The sequence below is a fragment of the Eschrichtius robustus genome, chromosome 14, assembly GCF_028021215.1.
Source record: "Eschrichtius robustus isolate mEscRob2 chromosome 14, mEscRob2.pri, whole genome shotgun sequence".
NCBI classification, from domain to species: Eukaryota; Metazoa; Chordata; class Mammalia; order Artiodactyla; family Eschrichtiidae; genus Eschrichtius; species Eschrichtius robustus.
In genome coordinates, this window is record NC_090837.1 from 72,090,222 (window position 1) to 72,114,168 (window position 23,947).

General features: G+C 40.7%; 1 protein-coding gene across 2 annotated transcripts in view; it reads right to left on the minus strand.

Annotated features, from left to right (window-relative positions):
- EPG5 (ectopic P-granules 5 autophagy tethering factor) overlaps nucleotides 1-23,947 on the minus strand; it is a 122,568-nt gene that overhangs the window by 92,952 nt on the left and 5,669 nt on the right. For both annotated transcript variants that reach the window (XM_068562558.1, XM_068562557.1), the window contains exons 2-10: nucleotides 15,504-16,448; nucleotides 13,960-14,203; nucleotides 12,598-12,734; nucleotides 11,598-11,705; nucleotides 10,656-10,729; nucleotides 8,649-8,754; nucleotides 6,078-6,192; nucleotides 5,505-5,655; nucleotides 2,877-3,032 (exon numbers count right to left, since the gene is read on the minus strand). In XM_068562558.1, the coding sequence (XP_068418659.1) occupies nucleotides 2,877-3,032; nucleotides 5,505-5,655; nucleotides 6,078-6,192; nucleotides 8,649-8,754; nucleotides 10,656-10,729; nucleotides 11,598-11,705; nucleotides 12,598-12,734; nucleotides 13,960-14,203; nucleotides 15,504-16,448 (2,036 nt within the window). The remainder of the gene's footprint in view (nucleotides 1-2,876; nucleotides 3,033-5,504; nucleotides 5,656-6,077; nucleotides 6,193-8,648; nucleotides 8,755-10,655; nucleotides 10,730-11,597; nucleotides 11,706-12,597; nucleotides 12,735-13,959; nucleotides 14,204-15,503; nucleotides 16,449-23,947) is intronic.

Consider the following 23,947-nt stretch of genomic DNA (forward strand, 5'->3'; position numbering starts at 1 on the left):
TAAGTGACTTGCCCAAAGTAACAGTCTTGGCAGACCAGTACTCGAACCCACTACACAACACACATAAATAAGGGGCTGATTCTTCCAATCCAAGAACATGGTATATTTTTCCATCTGTTTAGGTCATCTTTGATTTCTTTCATCAGCGTTTTATAGTTTTCTGAGTACAAGTCTTTCATGTGAAAATGACTATACTATGCAAAGCAATCTACAGATTCAATGCAATCTCTATCAAACTACCAATGGCATTCTTCACAGGATTAAAACTAAAAATTTTACAATTTGTATGGAAACACAAAAGACCCCAAATAGCCAAAGCAATCTTAAGAAAAACAGGGCTGGAGGACTTCAAACTATACCACAAAGCCACCGTAATCAAGACAATATGGTACTGGCACAAAAACAGAAATATAGATCAATGGTACAGGATAGAAAGCCCAGAGATAAACCCACGCACATATGGTCACCTAATTTACAACAAAGGAGGCAAGAACATACAATGGAGAAAAGACAGCCTCTTCAATAAGTGGTGCTGGGAAAACTGGACAGCTACATGTAAAAGAATGAAATTAGAATACTACCTAACACCATACACAAAAATAAACTCCAAATGGATGAAAGACCTAAATGTAAGACCAGACACTATGAAACTCTTAGAAGAAAACACAGGAAACACACTTTGACATAAACCACAGCAACATCCTTTTTGACCCACCTCCTAGAGTAACGGAAATAAAAACAAAAATAAACAAATGGGACTTAATGAAACTTAAAAGCTTTTGCACAGCAAAGGAAACCATAAACAAGAGGAAAAGACAACCCTCAGAATGGGAGAAAATATCTGCAAATGAAACAACAAAGGGTTAATCTCCAAAATATACCAACAGCTCATGGAGCTCAATATCAAAAAACAAACAATCCGGGCTTCCCTGGTGGCACAGTGGTTGAGAATCTGCCTGCCAATGCAGGGGACACGGGTTCGAGCCCTGGTCTGGGAAGATCCCACATGCCGTGGAGCAACTAGGCCCGTGAGCCACAACTACTGAGCCTGCGCGTCTGGAGCCTGTGCTCCACAACGAGAGGCCGTGATAGTGAGAGGCCCGCACACCGCGATGAAGAGTGGCCCCCACTTGCCGCAACTAGAGAAAGCCCTCGCACAGAAACGAAGACCCAACACAGCCAAAAATAAATAAATTAATTAATTTAAAAAAAAAAAAAAACAAACAATCCAGTTAAAAAGTGGGCAGAAGACCTAAATAGACATTTCACCAAGGAAGATATACAGATGGCCAAGAGGCACATGAAAACATGCTCAACATCACTAATTATTAGAGAAATGCAAATCAAAACTACAATGAAAAACTACTACCTCACGCCAGTCAAAATGGCCAGTATCAAAAAATCTAGAAACAATAAATGCTGGAAAGGGTGTGGTGAAAAGGGAACCCTCCTGCACTGTGGGTGGGAATGTAAATCGATACAGCCACTATGGTGAACAGTATGGAGGTTCCTTAAAAAACTAAAAACAGAACTACCATATGACCCAGCAATCCCACTACTGGGCATATACCCTGAGAAAACCATAGTTCAAAAAGAGACATGTACCACAATGTTCATTACAGCTCTATTTACAATAGCCAGGATATGGAATCAACCTAAGTGTCCATCGACAGATGAATGGATAAAGAAGATGTGGCACATATATACAATGGAATATTACTCAGCCATAAAAAGAAATGAAATTGAGTTATTTGTAGTGAGGTGGGTGGACCTAGAGTCTGTCATACAGAGTGCAGTAAGTCAGAAAGAGAAAAACAAATACCATATGCTAATGCATATATATGGAATCTAAAAAAAAAAAAAAAAAAATGGTACTGATGAACCTAGTTGCAGGGCAGGAATAAAGAGGTGGACATAGAGAATGGACTTGAGGACATGAGGTGGGAGGGCGAAGCTGGGGCGAAGTGAGAGTAGCATCGACATATATACACTATCAAATGTAAAACAGTTGGCTGGTGGGAAGCAGCCGCATAGCACAGGGAGATCGGCTCCGTGCTTTGCGATGACCTAGAGGGGTGGGATAGGGAGGTTCAAGAGGGAGGGGATATGGGGACATGTGTATGCATATGGCTGATTCACTCTGGTGTACAACAGAAACTAACAGAGTACTGTGAAGCAATCATACTCCAATAAAGATCTATTAAAGATGCGAAAAAGATAAATAAAAATAAGGGGCTGAGACTATGAGGCCCATGGCAAGAGTGTCAACAGCTCAGAAGGCAGCAGAAGTAGGGGGTGGGGGGTGGGCAGCAGTTCATGAGTGGAGCCGGGTGGGGCGGGAGGCCACTCATCTCCTCTCGGAGGGCACAGTGCTGCAGCAGAACCTGCTCCCACACTTGGCCAGGAGCTCAGGGAAGATAGTGCAGGGTGAGCTGCCATGCCCCCACCTCTGCTTCAAATGAATCCTAGGCTGTAAGCAGCAGCAAAGACGGCATGATCAGAACACAGCCAAGACAGGGGACCCGGACCCAAGATAGTCCTAGACCTTGAAACCCAGAGAGTGAGACAACTTGCACAATGTACTGAGTGCCTACTCTGCCTCACTGGGGGCACTAGAGTTGGGTGTGAAATACAATTCATCCCCTGGTCAAAGTTACCTCAAAAGTTCAGGAGAAACTGAAAGAAACCTGAAAGAGAGATCATTTCAGGCAATACTACACAAAAGGAAACTAAAGCCCAAGAATTAAGCCAAGATAAGAAATAGATGAAATACATTGACACTATTGTAAGAGTTCTATTTCAGTCAATGAGTTTCACTCCAATCTTTCTTACTAGCCAGGGAGCTATTTCTCAACAATTATCATCATACTTCTTACCTTTTGGCTTTCAGCACATGTAGTACAGCTCTCAAAAAGAGCTCATCAAACTCAACCTGTAGTTTCTCCACAGAGTAGGGCTGCAGGGCCAATCCCGAGCCTTGGTTGTGGCTCACATACTGGGCCCAGTGGTCACTCACATAACCAAGGATCATCCTGAGAGTGAGGAAAGACAATGCAGCACTTGGCATGAAGGCACTCAACACCAGCATCTTTACATTACATTTGCAGCATTACTTTATTCAACACGTATTTATTGAGCACTCACTATCTTCTAGGCTCTAAAGGGGACGCAATGGAGGGAAAAAACCCTACCCTCATGGAGCTTACATTTAGTGGAGGGCAAACAGACAATAAACCAAATAAAGTAAAATATGCAGTCTGTCACATGGTTATAAATGACTCTGAGAAAAATCAGTAGGAGAGGGAAATGAAGTTTCCCTGGAGTGTGGCAGAGGAGGGGCCTCACTGAAGAGGGACACGTGAGTAAAGACTGGATGCAGTCTCAGGACTACCTAAGGGAAGGACATCCAGGTAGAAGAAGCAACCAGTGCGAAGGCTCCGAGGGGTGGTCGGTATGTTGGAGGAACAGCAAGGCAGCCAACGTGCTAAGGCAAAGTAAGTGAGGGAGAGAATGGCTGAAGAGGAAATCGAAAAAGTGACAGGAAACCAGACCATGAAGGGTCCTGTAGGCCACTGTGAACACTCTGGCTTTTACTCGGAATGAGACTGGGAGCAGCAGGGTCTGAGCAGAGGAGTGATATGAGCTGAGTCGTGATTTACAAGAAACACTGGTGGCTGTTCTGAGAATAAGCTGGGGGTGGGGTGCGCAAGGGAGCAAGGGCAAAAGCAGGAAAACAAGTCAGGTGGCTGTTGTGATAATCGGTGAGAAATAGCTAAAGATGAACTACGGTGGTAGCAGTGAACATGGTGAGAAGAGGCTGGATTCTAGAAATAGCATGTTTCATTGATTCAAAGGATGCACACCTTTCACGCTTTAATCTCTACAACTGGAATGTCATTAAAATTGATGACATGTCGTCATTTGGCAGCATTTTTTCTTTCTTAGTGGTGCACAAAATATACCTTAGGTTTGATGAAAGATGGTGTTTTGAAGGTAGAGATGACAGAACTGACCATCAGACTGGGTGTGGGGTGTAAAAAGAAAAGCCAGGGATGATGCCAGTGCTCTGGCCTGAGCAACTGGAAGAATAAAGTTGCCACTTACTGAGACTGAGAAGACTGTGAGAGGAGCAGTTTGAGAGGTGGGGAAAGAGGGCCCATTTGGGGATTATTAAACTATAATGATCATGAGTCAGCCAAGTGGAGGTGCTGAGTGGGCAGCTGGATATACAAGCTTACAAGAAAGGTAGAGGCTGGAAATAGATCTCGGAATTTTAACTGTATTTAGATGATATTTAAAGACATTAGAATAGATGGAATCCCAAGAAGCAAGTTTGGATAAAGAGGTCCAGGGATGAAGCCCTGAGGCATTCCAACATTAAGAAGTCTGGGAGGTGAGAATGAAACAACCAAGAGGGCAGAAAATGAACAGCCAGTGAAACTGAGGAGAAACCAGGAGAACATGGTATCCTGGAAGTCAAGCAAAGAAAATGCTTTAAGGAAAAGTGACCAACCATGACAAAGGCTGCTGTGTGAACTGTGTGAGAGGTAAAGCAAGATGACGACTGAGAGGTGGCCACTGGATTAGTTAGAAGCACAAAGTTCATTAGCAACCTTCATTCTTCAGAGCTATTTGGGTAGTGTTGGGGGCGAAAGCCTGACTGTGCAGAGTTCAAGAATTTCAGGGCATCCTCTGTCATTTACCTGGCTTTATGAAGCTGAAGGATACGTATCTAAAATAATTAAAGTCAATTATGTTTTGGAAACAAAAGTATGGGAGTGGGAGAAGTTTTACAGTTTTTTGGAAGTTTTCTTTCAAGGTAAGGAGGTTGGAAGAAATAGCAGTGTATTTATATACACTGTAAAGACAGAAAAATTGATGATACAGAAAAGAGGATACAAAATTAATTCAATGAAAAGCAGTGCATTTCTCAGAATTTACTCATATTTGATAGTAAAAACATAAACCTACCTTTCATGCAAATAAATGATAATGCTTTCCCAATTCAAATACAGTGGCCACTGATGAAATCTTTATAATTTTCTTTAAATGGTATTTTATAGAAATTACAATTACAGTAAATAAGAGAGAAAACAGAGAAATAATAATGCAAAAGAGCTACTGCCAATTTTCCACAGCTACACGACAATTCCCAGGCAAAAGCTAGGAGGTAGAAGAGAGTAAAGGAAGGGGAAAGACCCTGTATTTTCTTTGACCCCTTCTCTCTGGCCAAGTTCAACCCAGCAGCTGCTCTGAGGATCTTGACTCCAAGAACAACTGTCTAGCAAACCAGTTTGAGATTTGAGATAATTAACCAAATATTCTGACTGGAAGTATTTATTTTAAATTCCCAAGGGGTAGATGGTGAAGAAAAAAAATTCTTACTTTTATGAGAAATAAGACCTGAACTATACCACTACAATGCCCATCATCCCAATTATACAGTGTCTGTGACTGACCAGGGTGAAAGTTAACCAAAACAGACGAACCAAGAGCAGTATTACCTGATCATATAACCAATTCGCTTGACAAACTGCCTATAGCGTGCTCTATTGAAGGTTTCTAACCCCACAGCCAGAAGTTCCACTAAGGAGTTAGCAAAGGCAAAAATTTTCATCATCTCTTGAGGTATTGTTGTTTCAGGTAAATAATCACCTAGAAGTTAATCAAAGAAAAGGAAAAAAATTATAATTACTATGGAAAAACACTGAAAGATATGGATGTCAGTATATTAATGAGGAAAGAAAGCCAAGATAGAGAATCCCCATTGCTCTGGCTCCTATGTCAATATAAAATGGGAAACTTGAGACAAAGTGCAAAATTAAAACCATTTATTAAAGCTGGGCTATGTGCAAGCTGGTCAACCTTATGCATGTAAGCACCAGGGAGGAAACTACAATCACAAGAGAAAGGAAGGAAGCCTCGCCACGGTGACGCAATCATCTCTGTATAGTACAGCCAGGCATGGCATGGGGAACCCGAATCAGGAGCCCGCACAAGACAAGACTTGATGCTAAGTCCCTGTATTTGAGCTTGCCCCTACCACATTTTACATATGACAAAAGGAATTAGTCTACCTTTTGCTTTAAACCCAAGAAGATGTTGAAAGAGTTCATGAAATGGGAACTGTGATAGAAGAATAACCAAGTCATCTTCATTAAGGAGAATCCAACTAGTCTCAGGGTCTTCATCCTAAGGGAAAAGATGCAGAATCATGTCAGCTGATTTGACCAGATGACACCATGGTCTAGAGTTACAGGAGCTGAATTACCACAGGTCTCAGTGGTACACGTGTGGTATTCTCATGAGTCCTCCTAGACTTCTCCTCCAGGACACAGATTTATACTGTCAGTTCTATTAGATGACCTGTAAATCCCTTAAAATTGCAAGCACAATTTTATGTGTATCTGAGTCATATCCATTCTTCAGTGGCTGAAACCGCTCTCAATTAAATTTCCATCCCAAAGAAGATGAAAAATAATTCCTCTAGAATAGGGATCTTACTATAAATCTCAGTGATTTGACAACATCAATTAAAGAACCATTCACTAAGAGTCCAAGTTATTTTATCTACAAGCCTCTTCTTGCCCCAAAATTAAGGCCTACTGCCGTACTTAACTGACTTACCAAGAAGCAATTAGCATTTGCTATGGATAACCAAAGTTCTGTTGTCAATTAGTGTTGGTGAAAACAGGATAAAAATAACAGTGGTCATACACAGGGATCACATAGGGGAAATAGCTGGAGTTTTTTGTTTGATACAGAGCACTAAAGTCTCCTTAGAAACCAAATTGATTTGTGTCCTAAGATACGCTACATTCAAAAGGGAATACTGTAAAAAGATGCAGAGATTCTGAAGAATTATCACCTCAGTTTCAACAAGGGAGTAATGCAATTCATTCATAATTTCCTGAAGCCACTCATTTTTACCCTCTTACACGTCCTAAATGGCTAGCAAACAAGAGCCTCAGAAATTCTCCCTAGAGCAGTCCTCAGCTCCAGCTGTACATCAGAATCAACCATGGAGGCTTTTAAACATTTGGATGTCTGGGTGTGGGCCAGGGCAAGGTTTTTAAGTTGCCCAGGTGTTTCTAATATACAGCCGGTGTCAAGAAACCACTGACATGGACGATTCACAGTGCCTTCCGCCCATGGCCTTTTCTGAGTCAACGGCAGAAACTCCCAGCATTCCCTCCCCAGGCTCTTGAATCCACTCAACATCCAGTGAGTGCTAACCAGGAGCCAGGCACAATTTCAGAGTCCTTAACGATTACCTGCCTTTAGGATTAAACGCAGGAAACCTACCAGAAAAAAAGACTTCTCTCTTAGGAGAAACCAGTCTTGGAAGAAAAAAAAAAAACCTGCTCCATCACAATCTTTAAAAGACCCATTTGGGACTTCCCTGGCAGCCCAGGGGTTAAGACTCGGCACTTCCAACGCAGTGATGCAGAGGACATAGGTTCAATCTTTGGTTGGGGAACTAAGATCCCACATGCCGTGTGGCGAGGCCAAAAAAAAAGAAAAAATACCAATTTGCACCAGCTCCTGAGAAGCTGTCTCCAGATGACTGTTCAATCTCTAGCAAAGAAGTCTGCGTGGCCACATCATTTACCATCATCTCACCACCTCCTACAAGTCCCAGGACGAGCACAATGAGTGTGAAGGGGCTCCTGCTTCTGAATGAACACCTGGGTAAATACACAGACACGATCCCACAGCTGCCACGCTGTCATTCTAAGGAGTGTCCACTGCAAACTTTCAACTCCTTTTGAAGAGAAGGGGTTTCAGTAAATTTAGTCCCTGGCCAACCTTGGACAAACACATCAAATCAGGATTTGGACCATAAAAACACACTAGACAGGGCCAATAACTAGCTGGAAAAAAAAAATGCCTTAGCAATACACTAACCACGTATATAGTAGAAAGGAAAGTCAATAAATGTTATCTTGAGAAACTGGGGGTTTTTTCGTTTGTTTTGTGCGGTTTTTTTGTTTGTTTGTTTGTTTTGGCCAATGTTGTTCAGCATGTGGGATCTTAGCTCCCTGACCAGGGATCGAACCCGGGCCCCCTGCAGTGGAAACGCAGAGTCCCAACCACTGGACCACCAGGGAATTCCCAAGAAACTGGGTTTTGATCATTAAATTCTCACCAAAAACAGAAAATCATCCTCCATCTTTCAAATGAGAAGATCTAGATAAGAAGTTTGTAAGCGTTAAAGCAGAACCTTGGTAAGATACAGCTCTTTGTTACACAGACTCAGAGTAACTGTAGGTGAGACCTCAAGCCCAGAAAATTGTTGCTGCATAAAATAAAATCCTAATATAAAGTGTACATAATATGTAAACACTTCCAGGTTCCAGATTCTCCCAGCTGCACAGGGAGACGGTCTAGAGAAGGGTGGCAGCAGAGACACTGGCTCAGAGCACAGGCTCTGCATTTAATGACATGTGATTTGGGACAAATTCCCTCAACCCCACCCGCACCTGTTTCCTCATCTCTAAAAGGGGGATGAAAACAGTACTTGCCTCGTGGGGCTGTTGGGAGAATTAAATGGGCTAATACGTGAGAAGTGCTTAGAACAATACTTGGCATGTAAAAAGAAGAGCTCAGAAATGATTAATCAAAATGCTGTCGACATGACGAGTTACCTCTTCTCCTCCCTCATCTACTAGTGTCCACGTCCCCGATGCAGGCCCCGAGGAGGATGGATTCCGCTCACTGGGCTTCATGTGGCACAGGAACTCGGCTCGATTTCTAAAGGACAAGGGAAATCACTCCAATCACCTAAACATAAACACAGAAAGCCCACTGCGTGCATTCTGGATCATCTACTCGCCCTGAAGAAGAGTCAGACATCAACCCAATCTTCAAATGGTTTGAATTAGTAAATAAGAAATCATAACTGGCTAAAACTCAAGGAGACCAAAGCTTCGCTAATCGTGGTGTAGAGACCACAGCCATTCTGGGTCAATAATGATGAGGAACCGCAGAGAAGCAGTTACGCCAGCACAGTGCCCGCCCACAGCGGGGCCTCAGTACACCCAGGACCACACAGTACCTGAACTCTAACCGGCTCACAAAGTGTTCAGGAAACATGCTTTACTGAAAAAAGGATAATCTGCAGGTAATGGAGAAGCTGGTTTAGGGGGAAAAGTACACCTAAACACCACGGGTAGGAGCAGCCCCTATATCCAGGCGGTGAGAGGGAGGAATCTGGGGGAATTCCTGCCAGCCAGGCTTTCACAAGGTGCTGGCTGGACCTGACGAGTCAGTGTAACCAGAGAAGTTTCTTCTCTGAGACCACCACCCAGTTCTCAGCTCTCTACTCCTTCCTCTCTGGCCTAACTCTGAAAATTCATCCATTCCCTCCTTTCACCAGGAGCTCTCCTCCAAGACTTCCAGTTTCCAACCTGAGGGGCTCCAGTCCTGCAGCTCCACATGTCCACTGATAGTTGTCACTCGTACGTGTCCACTTGCAAACCCCAATGACCTCAAATTTTCCTCCTTACCCAACGGCTCTCCTTTCTGTCTTTTCGGTCTGTTGGGGCTGCCAACACCCTCTCAGTCACTCAGACTCAGAGTCTACAGAGTTAGGTCTGAGCCACCCTTGCCCACATTTTCTTATTTAATCAGCTACTTAATCCTTTCCTGGGAAGATGACCTTCCCATTCCCCACTTTCTCCTTCCCACTACCAGCACCAATTGAGGCTGGGGGCAGATAGGCTTTCCTGGATCAAGAGCCAGTGGTAGTAACACAGTTCAAGGTCACCTGTACACACCTCTGCCTTCTCCCCCCACTTAAGGATGTGCCCTCTTGATGCTGGATTCGGTTCCAGAGCCAGGAGAGCCAGATGTCTGCAACCGCAGACAAGTCAATGCAAGAAATGAAGCAAAAGCGCATCTTCTTCTGCCTCCAGTCCATCCTAATCTTCCTTAAATACAACTTTTACCCCTTTTCAAAAACCCTCAATTGCTACAAAGGCCAGACCATCTCAAGTATCTGTCTTAATTTCAAGGTCTTCTATAACCAGACTCACCCTAGTTGTTCATCTTTATTATCACCCCTCCCACACCCCTTCACTCCAGCCAAGCTGCTCTCCGAACTGCCCCCTGCACAGCTATCCTTCCCTGTACTGTGGGCCACTGCTCACTGTTCTCCCACCTACAGTGCCCTCCCTACTCCTCTCCTGCTGAAATCAGTTCCATTCTTCAAACCCAGCTCATCCACCTGGAACCCTCTGACTACTCCACTCTACTCTCTTTACTCTCTTCATTTCTACTGCATCAATCATAGCTTCACACAATTTAGCACTTGAATCTCTTTGACTGCGCTTTTTTTTTCCTCTGCCACTAAATCTCTCCTTCTAAGGAAGAGATCATCCTTTTTTTCTCCCCACAGCACCACAATGACATATATGACAGGAGTGGCAAATCCACTAAAAAGGAGGATCCGATAAAGTTAGTCAGTTTTTAAAAAAAAGCAGTTAAAAGGGTCACTTTGGGACAAAGGGTATTAAACCCAAAGAAAACCTGCAATGTGAAATTTTGGAATGCTGACTCTTCCCTTAGCAACTGTTTGGATCTGGGCAGTTTAGGAAGCCAATTGTTTGATAGAACATTTTCATTTCTACTTCACGAAGCTCTTCCACACTTACTTGACAGGAGACATTAGCAGGGCAAGGGACTGCATAAAATGAAAGACCCCTGATGGGTTATTCAACACTTTGATCTGAAATCAGAAAAGGAAAAGGCATACTGTAGAAAACCAACAACCCAAGTATCCATAACCTTAGTTCACCAGAATTTTGACAAAGGGAGCTGTTAAGGAAACAAAGATGGAACTGGCACCTCATCCACAAGAGTGAGAACACCTGTGGGTTACCTGGCAGTACTGACTGGGCTGTACTCAGAGAACAGAGGTAGCTGAGCCATTTACATTAATTACCTGAAACAATATGGGCAGGAGGAGTATACTGCTATCTTAATCCAAAGATAAATAAAAACAAAAAATCTTCCTTCTACCTAAAAAGATTCAAGTTTCTTGCCACCAGAAATACTAAAGAAAAGGTAACATGGAGAATGACCTGGCATACATCTGGCTCATAGCCACCTATCTGAGGGGTTGCTATGAGTAACAACACAACCCAAAGGCAAGCAGCAGAGACGCCTAAATTGATCGCACAGACCTGAGATCTCTGCTAATATTAAAGAACTTTGAGATGCTTGTGGCTTCTTTTTTATCTGTACCAACTGTAGTGTGAGATGGATTAATTTAGGACGTTGCGTTGAATATTACAGAAAAAAGTCCTAGCAAGCCTTACTGCACAGAAATTTTACAGAATTAAATACTACTAAACCTACCAAGCCAGACTACAACTGAACTTTTGCAATTCCATCTTAATTTCATCAATTTTGGGTGGTCCAAGAAGTTGCAGCATAATAACTCCTACGAATACAGACTGGATATATCCCAATAATTTTATTTTAAATATCAGTATTTTTAAAGTAGGCTTATTTTTTAAAGCAACTTCTTCAGGAAAAATGTTTAACAAAATCGCCTCCCATTCTCTTCAACATTAGAAGGCCATTCATCATACCTGGATGAAAGGAACAGCCCATTTACTAACACCAGCCGGGCATCGAAGAATATGGTTTAGAAGGAAGAGGTGATCTCCAGGACAGCCAACTCTTTGTAACACTGACACCTGAACAATAAAGGATGTATAGTTTTACTATTTACAAAGACGAATGTTTTTAAGAGTCTAATGAAATCACTTATCCGATATTTAAATACATGTGATCTTTCAAAAGAGTAACCATACATAAGATATACCACTGACTGGTTGAGTTTCTACCACAGAGGTACACAGAGGCCTACGAACCTATGAGCACTCTGATAAAAATATCATAAGTAGTTTCTCTGCAAACCCAATTTTTATTATCTGGCAAATTACAAATCACTAATGTTCCTGGCCACACGTGAATAGATATAAGTCAAGTAGTTTAATCTATTCCCAGTTTGTAATAGTTTCTCAAATCCAAGTAACTATGCTTAGAACCTCAGCCCATATCTAAGCATGCTAGCATGAACCTAAAAAAAGCACCCAAGGCAGCTCCATTGAGAAACATAACCAGTAAACAACCTCTCCCCCTGTAACACACCTGATATCTTTCCTGAAGTTCCCAAATCCTGATTCCTTTTATTTCCCTTAAAAACATTGTTTTAAAGTATAACTAAGTACAGCATTAAACATAAGATGATAAAAAAGTGATATGAACAACTTTTAGCTCACATACCTATGTTCTGAATATACATCTAGTCTTAAATTTAGCATGCTTCCCACATTTCCATCTCCTCCTAAGTCGAAAGCCAAAGACCATTTAACATAAACTTTATCAGACAGAAAAGCACTGTGTGCTTAATAATGCACTAGATAAGAATAACTTATTTCCACATGTCATGAGCAAAGAAAACGTCACTAACATATTAAACAAACTAGCTGAAGAAGCTATTAAAGAAAAACCTATAAGGAAACAGGAGATAATTCTTAAATTATCAGGGAAATAAAGGACAGTATACTATGTCTATTTCCTTACCAATTTCTGCAGCCAGAGAAGAATATCGTCATGGAACTGAGTATCTTCATTAACTCTCCTGGTGAACATGAATAAGACACTAATGCACTCCTTTAGCTGACACAGATCAGAGGGAATGCTTTCTACCTGTTTAGAAGCTATAAATTAAAAAGAGGATTAAATGAGTCCCATATAAATAGTATTTGTGGGAGAATTTTTAGTGTCTCTACTTAAATAAATAAGTAAACTATTTAAAATATTTAATTCAGATGAAAATCCAAGGAGAAAAGTTACATCAAAATATCTGAGTTTCTACTAAATACGTAAACCGAAAAAAGTATTTAACCTCGTGAAGTATTTCAAAGCAAGAAAAAATTAACTTCATCAAAATTTTTTATTTAAAAATCAGCAAATCTCTGGCCTAGCCCCAGCTCTCTGATTAGTTATGAAAACGATAAGGGGGAAGGATTTTTTTATTTTAAATGATCCTAGTATCTCTCCAAGAAATAAAAATTGCATAAGTAATACTTATCATATAGTAAAGGCTAATTTCTTTTTTTTTTTAAATAAATTTATTTATTTATTTATTTTTGGCCACGTTGGGTCTTCGTTGCTGCGCACGGGCTTTCTCTAGTTGCGGCAAGCGGGGGCTACTCTTCATTGCGGTGCACGGGCTTCTCATTGCGGTGGCTTCTCTTGTTGTGGAGCACAGGCCCTAGGCGCATGGGCTTCAGTAGCTGTGGCGTGCGGGCCTCAGTAGTTGTGGCTCACGGGCTCTAGAGCGCAGGCTCAGTAGTTGTAGCGCACGGGCTTAGCTGCTCCGCGGCATGTGGGATCTTCCCAGACTAGGGCTCGAACCTGTGTCCCCTGCATTGGCAGGCGGATTCTTAACCACTGAGCCACCAAGAAAGCCCAAGGCTAATTTCTTAAAACCCAAAATAAGATGAAAAATTCAGAACATTATAAATGCTCTGATGAAAATTAAACACCCCAACAAAATGGACAAGCAAAAATAAAGTGCAACAGACAGAGAATGAAAAAGTATTGTGATTATTAGTTTTAGAATCAAAAACTATATTTGGACTTGAATTGGTAACGAGCACATAAATTAGGACAGTAAGAGACATTAATGATAAAAAGTAAACTTTCGGCTTCCTAGAGAAGCAGAGAATGACAGCCCACGGCGTAGGGAGACCTGGCACTGCTCCCAAGAAATGTTATTAAGGCAGATCTCAGTCCTATATTGGGGGAGGTAAGGTAAAACAGCAAGCACAAATTATCCCTTATAATATCAGCACACAGTAGATTCAACCAGATTGTATGCCTCAATTCTTTTTATATTTTAGACCACAAGAAAGAGTGAGACTTTCATTACTTACACACCTTGGCCTTCCTGATGAATTGCTAAAGATCTCAGAACAGCCGAACTATTGAGTAATGTGTAGATGTAAGACTCCACTTGCAACCGTGAGAGCACAGAAGTGTAAGAATGCAGCGCCAAGGTCTGGTGGAGGTGCTCAGCTTTGGCATCAAACAGTTTTTTTAGCTCTCCCAGTGCATTTTCATTCATCTCCACTCTCTGGTAGCGATGATGGCCTGAAACTTTCACTTGATCAGCACAGATACCCTAGCAGTGGGCAAAAGGGTAAGATATGAAGCCAGTTACTCTTTGCTCTTGAAGCCTGTATACAATACACAGGCTTCGGTACCATCTTCAAAGAGCTTACAAATCACAGTGAGGGAACAATACTACCACGTAGAAAACAATAAAGCTACTATACAACCAGGTGCCAATCACAAAGGCATCACAAGTTCAGAGACGAGAAGAGAAACCCTAAAACGCAGTAGGTGGGGAAAGGTGCAAGAAAACAATAGAGCTTGTCTCTAAGACCCTCATGATTGATGACCTTACCTTCTACTTTATAAACACTGAGGTCAATGTGATATCCCTCAACTTCAAGAGACCTCAAAACATCTCTGTACTTAACCTCACCATTCTTTGTGATTCTGCTCAAAACAAACCCCTCCTTTCCAATACTACCCCTCCAACTGTTTTCTTGATTCTATTCTCTCTTCTTCAGTATTTTCAAGTTTCCCTCTCCACAGGATCCTTCCTATCTACAAAGAGATACACAGGTCTCCAAGGAATGACGATTAGGGTTGGGGGAAATCACCCGTTTCTCCCTGACATCTCTTCCATCTTCCCTTCGCTGCTAGACTTGTCAAGAGTGGCCTTCTCTTCCTCGCCATCCCTCCCAGGCCACTATGCAATGGCTTTCCTGATGGCACCTTGGCCTCCCTAGGGTCACATCTTATTGCCTTCCCTATTTTCTCATTTCCTCTTGACCTCGTTCCATGGATCCTCCTCCCCTTGACACTCTCTACCCATTAGATGTTCCTGGCATTATGCCTGAGGTCACAAGCTAAACAGCCCACGGGCTGAATCTGACCTGGAGACATGACTTGCTTTGGCCTCTACTGTGCATGAGTGAGTGAGTGAGAGTGTGTGTGTGTGTGTGTGTGTGTGTGTGTGTGGATTTAGTTGCCAACATTTACAAACCAGGATCCCTCACATAAAAATCCAGGTTTCTAGCTTCTCTTAGAAAAATATAAGATGTGGCAATGCTGAACCAATATAACCTCACAGCAACAATCAACTATAACACAAGAGCAGCTCCCCCTGCTGGACCAGGCATGAGCTTACCCAGTGATCACCGTCCCACTCGACCTGTTTCACTTCTCCAGGTTACCTGCCCGGCCCCTGTGGGCACATGACACTATGACTCCTGCTCTCAATTACTATGGGCTAAGACAGGGTCAGTGGGTAAAAGGAGCAGACTCCAGACCTCAATGGCATCACAGGAATAGCAGCTCCACTGCAAATTCCCCAGGCTCCTGCAAGCTTTACAGAACACTAGTCAATATACCTGTACAGACAACTGTTCCTCCTTGAAGTGCCACAGTCGACTTTTGGCATTTTGGCAATCAGACATCAGAGCAAGGAGCTCAGCTTCAGCCAGCAGCAGCTGCTTCCTACAGCGAGAGTAGTTCAAAAGCAACTCATAAAATTCATGCCTGTCCTGATGAGCCATGCTGTCAAATTCTTCTAAATATGACTCAACATTTTCCAGCCATGAACCAGGCTCAAAGACTTTTAGCTGTTCTTCAGTAAATGGTACTACTTCTGGTTGAGATGGGAGCTCCGGGTAGAGTCGCTCATTACGAAGCAAGGGTTTCACTGCCACCAAAGCCGGTACATACCCAGCAGTTTCAGCTGGCAACTGGGGATACAGTTTTTTCCCTCTAGGTGGCTGAAAAATGTCTTTGGCTTCACAAGAACTCTGCAAGCCAACATTTTGTAGCACCTCTGAAGAAAGACCCAAGGCTTCTTTGTCTTCTCTCCTATTCTGAGTATCTCTGACCTTCAAATTTTCCACTTCCTGCTGAATATAAGAAACATTAGATTGCAGTGTGCTTTCCAAAGGTCCACATTGTACCAGTTTATCTTCCTCCATTTCTGCAATGTTCTCGGGGGGTTCTACTTTGGTTCCGACATTGCCTCCAGGATCGACCTTCGGCTTGACCGCATCATCTCCAGCACAGGCTCTGATCTCCTCTCCCTCCTTTAGACTCTCTGTTTTACATGTCAGGGACTCTTCATTGCTTAGAGTTAAGGAGGTGAGTGGTACATCAAACATTTCACTCTCGTTTTGTTGACTAGCATCATTCTGGAGCTGGGAATCAGTTAACTCCTTTAGATGGTCTCCTTTGAATTCACAAGCTGGGGTAGGGACTTCCAGCTCTCTGGAGGTTTTTGGAAGGGAGCCTTCATCAGACTCTTCCCTCTGAAGGGTTTCATATTTCTTCTTTTCCTAAAAACAAGATTTATAATGTGAAATAATTCATAACAATAACTGATGCTTTCAACATGAGGAATTTTTAAATTGTATAAAAAAATCTAAGTTCACTTCATAAGCAGTGTGTTTCATATTTCATATTATTCAATTTTGAGAATGCCGAATTTGGGAGATTCACTAGTCTAATCCCTACAGAGGAAGACATGAGAATGAGCAACAAATTATGATTCAAGAATGGAGAAGGAAAGTCTTAATTAGGCTGTTCTCCATTCTGCTAGAGGTTAAGTAAGAGAGAACAGTCTCCAAGTATCTTAGGCTTCAACAGGTTTGCATCCTGACAAACATATTTATTCAAATTTCAGGCAGAAAAAGTCAGGACAACTTGAGCAATGAAATAAATAACTATAGTACTGGATTATAACCTCAGAATAAAATAAATATCCATGAGTCCATACTCACGTAACTAAATATATAAACATATATATATATATGTATTTTTTTCTTAATGGACAAGAAGTGGCACTCTTCCTTACAGAAGTCCAATTAATAAATGTAGATGGAATGAGAAAAACAGAAAATCACGATTAGAACACCATGGTAATAACTGCCACAGGCAAGAGGCAAGATCTACTAAGTAATGAAAGTGAGTGAAAATTTAAGCAGAAGCAGAATATTTGTATAGTCTCAAAGTATCCCCTAAATATTTAGTAATTACAAAGGGAAAAATCGTAAGTTTCAGTGGAGAATCCTGGCAGTCAACACCTTAACCAAGTGATCAGGGTCACTATAACCAGTAATACATCCCCATACGATGTTCTGAGAAGGCTTATCCCCTCTTCAGTACTCTTTCTAATAATGTATAACCTCAATCTAAGCATGAGAAAACACCAGACAAAAACCCAAATTAAGGAAAAGTCTACAAAATAACTGAAGTGTTGTGATCATCAAAGAAAAGACAAGACTGAGGAACTATCAAAAGACTGGAGAAAACTATTAGAGACATGACAACTGAATGCAATGTAGGATCCTGGATTGGACACTGGAACAGAAAAAGGACATTAGCAAGAAAACTGGTGAAATTCAAAAGAGTTCTATATTTTAGTTAATAGCATTGTACCAATGTTAATTTGTTGGTTGTGATAAGTGTTCTACAACACAGAATTTACAGTTACATAACACAAGAAGATGCTAGATGAAAGGCATATGGAACTCTCTGTATTATATTTGTAACTTATTAAATCCAAAATTAATTCCAAAAAAACCAAAAACCAAAAAAAAGTTAACCATTTAAAAAACAAGATAAAATAAATTATGGTTTTTTTAATGAAGTATCTCTGGCATTAACACACAAACTAGATACATAGGAAAGAAGCCTGGATAAAAAAGAAAAAAAAATGGAAATATTTATTATTTATTTATTTAAATAAAATTGTTACATCCAAAGAAACTAAAAAATGACTGACTCACTCAAATACTTCCCTCACTATAAATTTTTTTTTTTTTTTAATGTGGGGTGTTTTTTGGCTGTGTTGGGTCTTCGTTGCTTCACGCGGGCTTTCTCTAGTTGCGGCGAGCGGGGGCTACTCTTCACTGTGGTGCAAGGGCTTCTCATTGTGGTGGCTTCTCTTGTTGAGAAGCACGGGCTCTACATGCGCGGGCTTCAGCAGTTGCAGCACGTGGGCTCAGTAGTTGTGTCTCGCGGGCTCTAGAGCACAGGCTCGGTAGTTGTGGCGCACGGGCTTAGTTGCTCCGCGGCCTGTGGGATCTTCCCGGACCAGGGCTCGAACCCATATCCCCTGCATTGGCAGGCGGATTCTTAACCACTGCGCCACCAGGGAACCCCCGCTGTGAAATTTTAAGGAAGGCAAAATGATGGTTACAAAGTTATCAGTGATTTTGGATTATGTTGTCCAGCAAACGTCCAGCAAAAAAAAGCTGACAAGTAAATAGCCAAAAAAGTAAAACATTTATATGCACCTAATATTAGGAAGAAAAGACAAATGTTTCTGAAATGGAATTTGAGCTCAACTTGCTGGTAATGAACTACCAAATGTTTACAAATGGTAGTGATGCAAGAAGCAATGTGTCCCTCCAAAATTACTTTAATCTGCACTGTGAACCGTGGATATCAGATTCAGAGAACAGCCACACAATGCATACAAACCACTTTGCCAAACTGCCTAAAATCATGAATACCAGGAAAGCATTACATGAGTATTTATAAGAAAATGAAAAAATGGGTCCAATTACACTGCAATGATGTTTAGCACACTAGCTATAATAAATAGGTTTGTCAGATTGAGAGGTCAGAAAAAGAAAATTAGGAGAGGGAGGCCAATGGTTACTATAGTGGGAGAAATACTGGTGTACTGGTCAGGGCAGAGGCCAAATTTTAGTGAGCTGAACAATCACGAAATGAAATTAAGAAAACAATTTCATTTATAATGAACAGAGAACAAAATACTTAGGGATAAGCTTAACAAAAGAAATGTAAAATTTATACTCTGAATATTACAAAACAAAATTTGAAAGAAATTAAAGACTAATAAGTGAAAACACATTCCATTTTCATGGATCAGATCACAATATTGTTAATATGGCAATACTCCTCAAATTGATATACAAATTCAACACGATCTCTATCAAAATCCCAGCTGCCTTTTTTGCAGAAAATGACAAGCTGATCCTTAACTTCATAAGGAAATGCAAGGAACCCAGAATAGATGAAACAATCCTGAAAAAGAAGAACAAAGTTGGAGATCTCATGCTTCGCAATTTCAAAATCTACTACAAAATTACAATAATAAAGACAGTGTGGTTCTAGCACATGGACAGACAAACAGATGAATGAAACAGAGCTGAGAATCCAGAAATAAACTTTTTTTTTTATTAACATTTTTTATTTCTTGTCTTTTTTTTTTCAAGTTGTTGGGAGCTTTTTATTTATTTCTTTTAACGTCTTTATTGGAGTATAATTGCTTTACAGTGGTGTGTTAGTTTCTGCTGTAAAACAAAGTGAATCAGCTATATGTATACATATACCCCATATCTCCTCCCTCTTGCGTCTCGCTCCCACCATCCCTATCCCACCCCTCTAGGTGGACACAAAGCAACAAGCAGATTTCCCTGTGCTATGCAGCTGCTTCCAATAGCTATCTGTTTTACATTTGGTAGTGTATATATGTCCATGCCACTCTCTCACTTCATCCCAGCTTACCTTTCCCCCGCCCCATATCCACAAGTCCATTCTCTACAACACCGTCTTTATTCCTGTCCTGCCCCTAGGTTTTTTGTTTGTTTTTTTTTAACATCTTTATTGGAGAATAATTGCTTTACAATGGTGTGTTAGTTTCTGCTTTATCATGTACCACAATGTTCACTGCAGCTCTGTGTACAATAGCCAGGACACGGAAGCAACCTAAGTGTCCATCAATAGATGAATGGATAAAGAAGATGTGGCACATATATACAATGGAATATTACTCAGCCATAAAAAGAAATGAAATTGAGTTATTTGTAGTGAGGTGGATGGCCCTAGAGTCTGTACATACAGAGTGAAGTAAGTCAGAAAGAGAAAAACAAATACCATATGCTAACACATATATATGGAATCTAAAAAAACAAAAAAAAAAAAGGTCATGAAGAACCTAGGGGCAAGACGGGAATAAAGACGCAGACCTACTAGAGAATGGACTTGAGGATACGGGAAGGGGGAAGGGTAAGCTGGCACAAAGTGAGAGAGTGGCATGGACATATATACACTACCAAATGTAAAATAGCTAGTGGGAAGCAGCCGCATAGCACAGGGAGATCAGCTCGGTGCTTTGTGACCACCTACAGGGGTGGGAGAGGGAGGATGGGAGGGAGGGAGACACAAGAGGGAAGAGATATGGGGATATATGTATATGTATAACTGATTCACTTTGTTATAAAGCAGAAATAAACTCTTATATTTAAGGTCAATTGATTTTCAACAAGGATGCCACGACAATTCAATGGGGAAAGAACAGCCTTCAGCAAATGGTGCTAAACAACTGGATATCCAAAGAATAAAATTGTACCCCTATCTTATATCATATACAAAAATTAACAAAAAGGATCATAGACCTAACATAAGATCTAAAACTTCTAAACTTTTCAAAAAAAACATAGGAGTAAATCTTAGTGACCTTGGTTTAGGCAAAGCCTTGTTAGACATGACACCAAAAGCATAGCAACAAAAGAAAAAAGTAGATAAATTGGACTTCATAAAAATTTTAAGATTTTGTGCTGAAAATCAAAATATGAAGAAAGTGGAAAGACAACCCCACAGAATGGAAGAAAATGTCTTCAAATCAATTATCGTATAAGGGCCTTATATACAGAATAAAAAGAAAAGAACTCTTGTAACTCAAGAATAAAAAGACGAACAATCCAATTTAAAAATGGGCAAAGGATCTGAACAGACATTTCTCCAAAGATAATACAAATGGCACATAAAAAGATGCTTAACATTATTAGTCATCAGAGAAATGCAAATCAAAATCACAATGAGGTAACATATCACACCCACTAAGATGACTAAAGTCAGATGATTATAAGTGTTGACAAGGATGTAGAAAAATTAGTACCCTCAAACACTGCTGGTGGGAAGCAAACATGATGCTTCTCTATGCAAAAGAGTTTGGCATTCTGAACCATGGTGATGGTGACACAATCTTGGATCATACCAAAAACCACTGTATTATACACTTTAAATAAGTATAGTGTGTGAATTATACCTCAATAAAGCTGTTAGATGAAAAGATGGAAGATTTTAAAAACTCAGAGAGTTGAGAAATAAATGAAAAGTAAGGAAGTAGAGACGGGAATGTGAAATAGAGGGAGAAAATTTTAGTTGTCTTTTCTTAAACTGTAAGAGACCTCTGGGGGTGTTAAATGTTAACTGGAAGAGAAGATAGGGAGCTGGAAGTAGGCCAAGATGGGCCACAAGATCAAGGGCACAGCAAATAAACACACCTCCTCCAACCCACAGGCCACCTCAGGCTTCCTCTCCAGCCTGTCCCTCAGGTAGTTTTTAACTTCCCTTTGCCAAGGGAAGTTGTTGCCCAACTCTGACCCCACCAAACCACTTCCTCTTTCCCTACTCCATGACCGCCCTTGCAATTTCAAATTCTTCCCCTCAACTAAATAAAATGAAGTCTCCAGCTGCTACTATCAAACTTGCAGGCCCACATCCAGCAGATCTACCTTCCTGGGAATAATCACAACCATAACAGCAACAGATAATGTGGTTAGATAATCAATTAAAGAATTTTTTAAACCTTCCTAATGCTCCCAGGGAAGAACACATAAGACTTTGGGCTTTATTTCCCTTGGGGGTGGAACTCAGTGCTTCTCTGTTTAATTCTCCACCTGTGTTGTTACGAAGTTAGGTCCAAAGAGGAATTAACCTGGGGTTGCCCCAGGAAAGGAGGTGAGGGAAAGGAGAGAAAAGCTGGTAATTCGATTCAAAGAATGGACTGGCCAGATCAGAGAAGGAAGGCGGAAGGAAAGGATGAACAACTGCGAGACACACAACTGTTTGAGAGGGTAGCAAAGGCCTGACCCTGCCCCTCACAGATCCCTGGATAGGACAGGATGTCTGGGGTGCATATGCGGAGGGAAAAGGGATTCACTGTGTTCATCACCAACGCCATGGCCTCTAAGCAGTGGTGAGCTCCCTGTGGCTCAATTCACTTCTCCAAAGCACAGAATAGCAGAGCAGGTCCTGAAAGGTCTCCTAGCCTCCAGCCTCTGCCCTACCACCAATTCATCCCAAACACCACTATAAGACTGGTCTCCCTAAAACACTACCCTGAACACCACAAAAACAATCACAGCTCTCCACTTAATGAAAGTCTGACTCTTAACTTCGGCACTCAGTGCCTTTGATGACTCAGTTATGATCCTGTCCCAAGACAAAATCTTCAATGACCACATCAACCCTTCCGCAGCACATGCTTTACTCTGAACTCTGCAGTGTGTACTTGCCATCTGACCCTGGTCACGTGCTACCACATATGGTTATTTATCTTTATGTTGTGTCCCCTAAATGACCACAAATATCTTGAGACCAGAGAATATATCTTATGCCTTTTTGGATCTGATCTGCTTCTGATTTTCAACACTTTGTTCAATAAACATTTCTTAAAACAATAATGATGACTTATAATTCACAAGAATTTACTGAGTACCAACTGTATGCTGAGCTCCTAGGTACTAGCATCCTAAAATGAAGAAATTATTGAATTATCCAACAAATGTGCTCCAGCACATTCAGAAGTTTATTTTTATATGCCTCGCAGAAAGCAAAGGGACTATCCAATGAATTCAGAGGAAACTGAACTTTTATGCCAAAATCTGAATCAAATTTTACACTTAAGATACAAAATTTCATTTAAAAACAAAAAAGAAAGCCAACTTCCAATTACTTTGCCTACTTGAGTTAACCAGAGATAAAGATTAGAACCTACTGTATATATAACAATCATTATAGATCACAGAATAAAATTCAAACAGAACTCCATGTGTATCAAGTTGTGTGTGCAAAAATTAGTGCTTACATAATTTTATTTTAACCAAAAGACATGTTTCTTACAACTGAAAATGGCCTAGAGATTAATATTTCTTGATTTTTGATCTCTACATAAGTTACATACAGGTAGAGAACCAATTTTAAAATAATTCCACAGGAGAAAAAATAATCAAGAAGTTATACAGAAACAGAAGAGTTGTTAATAAACATAGAAAGACATACTTAACCATACATTACAGTGAATATGCCCTAGAGTGTTGGTGTATGTGTGCGGAAAAAACATAAAGAGCACATAACAAACTGCTACCAACAGTTATCTCCAAGAGATGGAATTCAGGGCATTTCATTTCTGTGTTGTATACTTCTCTCTCTGTGTGTATATACTCATACATACACACTTTTTTTAAGCAATGAGCACTTTTGTAATCAGAAAAAAAGTTTTGTTTTTTTTTTTAAGTTCTAGAAAATAAATGGTCACTTTCCATTCATCACTTGCAGTTCTTCCTCTTTAAACTGTACTAAGTAAAAAAATTACAACTCCTTTCCATCCTTAAAAATATTAATGAGCTACTTCTTCATAAATGATAATGGTTCAATTTTACACACTACATAGAATACTTTAGTGGGATTACTTTATTTTTTTTTCATAATTCTGAAAATATTTATTAGGTAACTATTACTGTATGTTAGGCATAGTTCTAGTACATGGGGTACATGAAGTGAACCAAACAGGCAAAGCTCCTTGGCCATGGGATTACTTTAAATGCAGGGTCTGTTTATCATGAATGTCTGTATCCACAGCACTTAGCACAATGCCTGGCACAGAATAGATAAAAAGGGCTTGGACACATGAGTCCAACTATCAGCTCAAGAGCTCTCAGGGCAATTTTACCCACTCTCCTTGGGATGCACAAGAATGCTTTACAAGTAAAAAGGAGAAGGATGGGGATTATACATT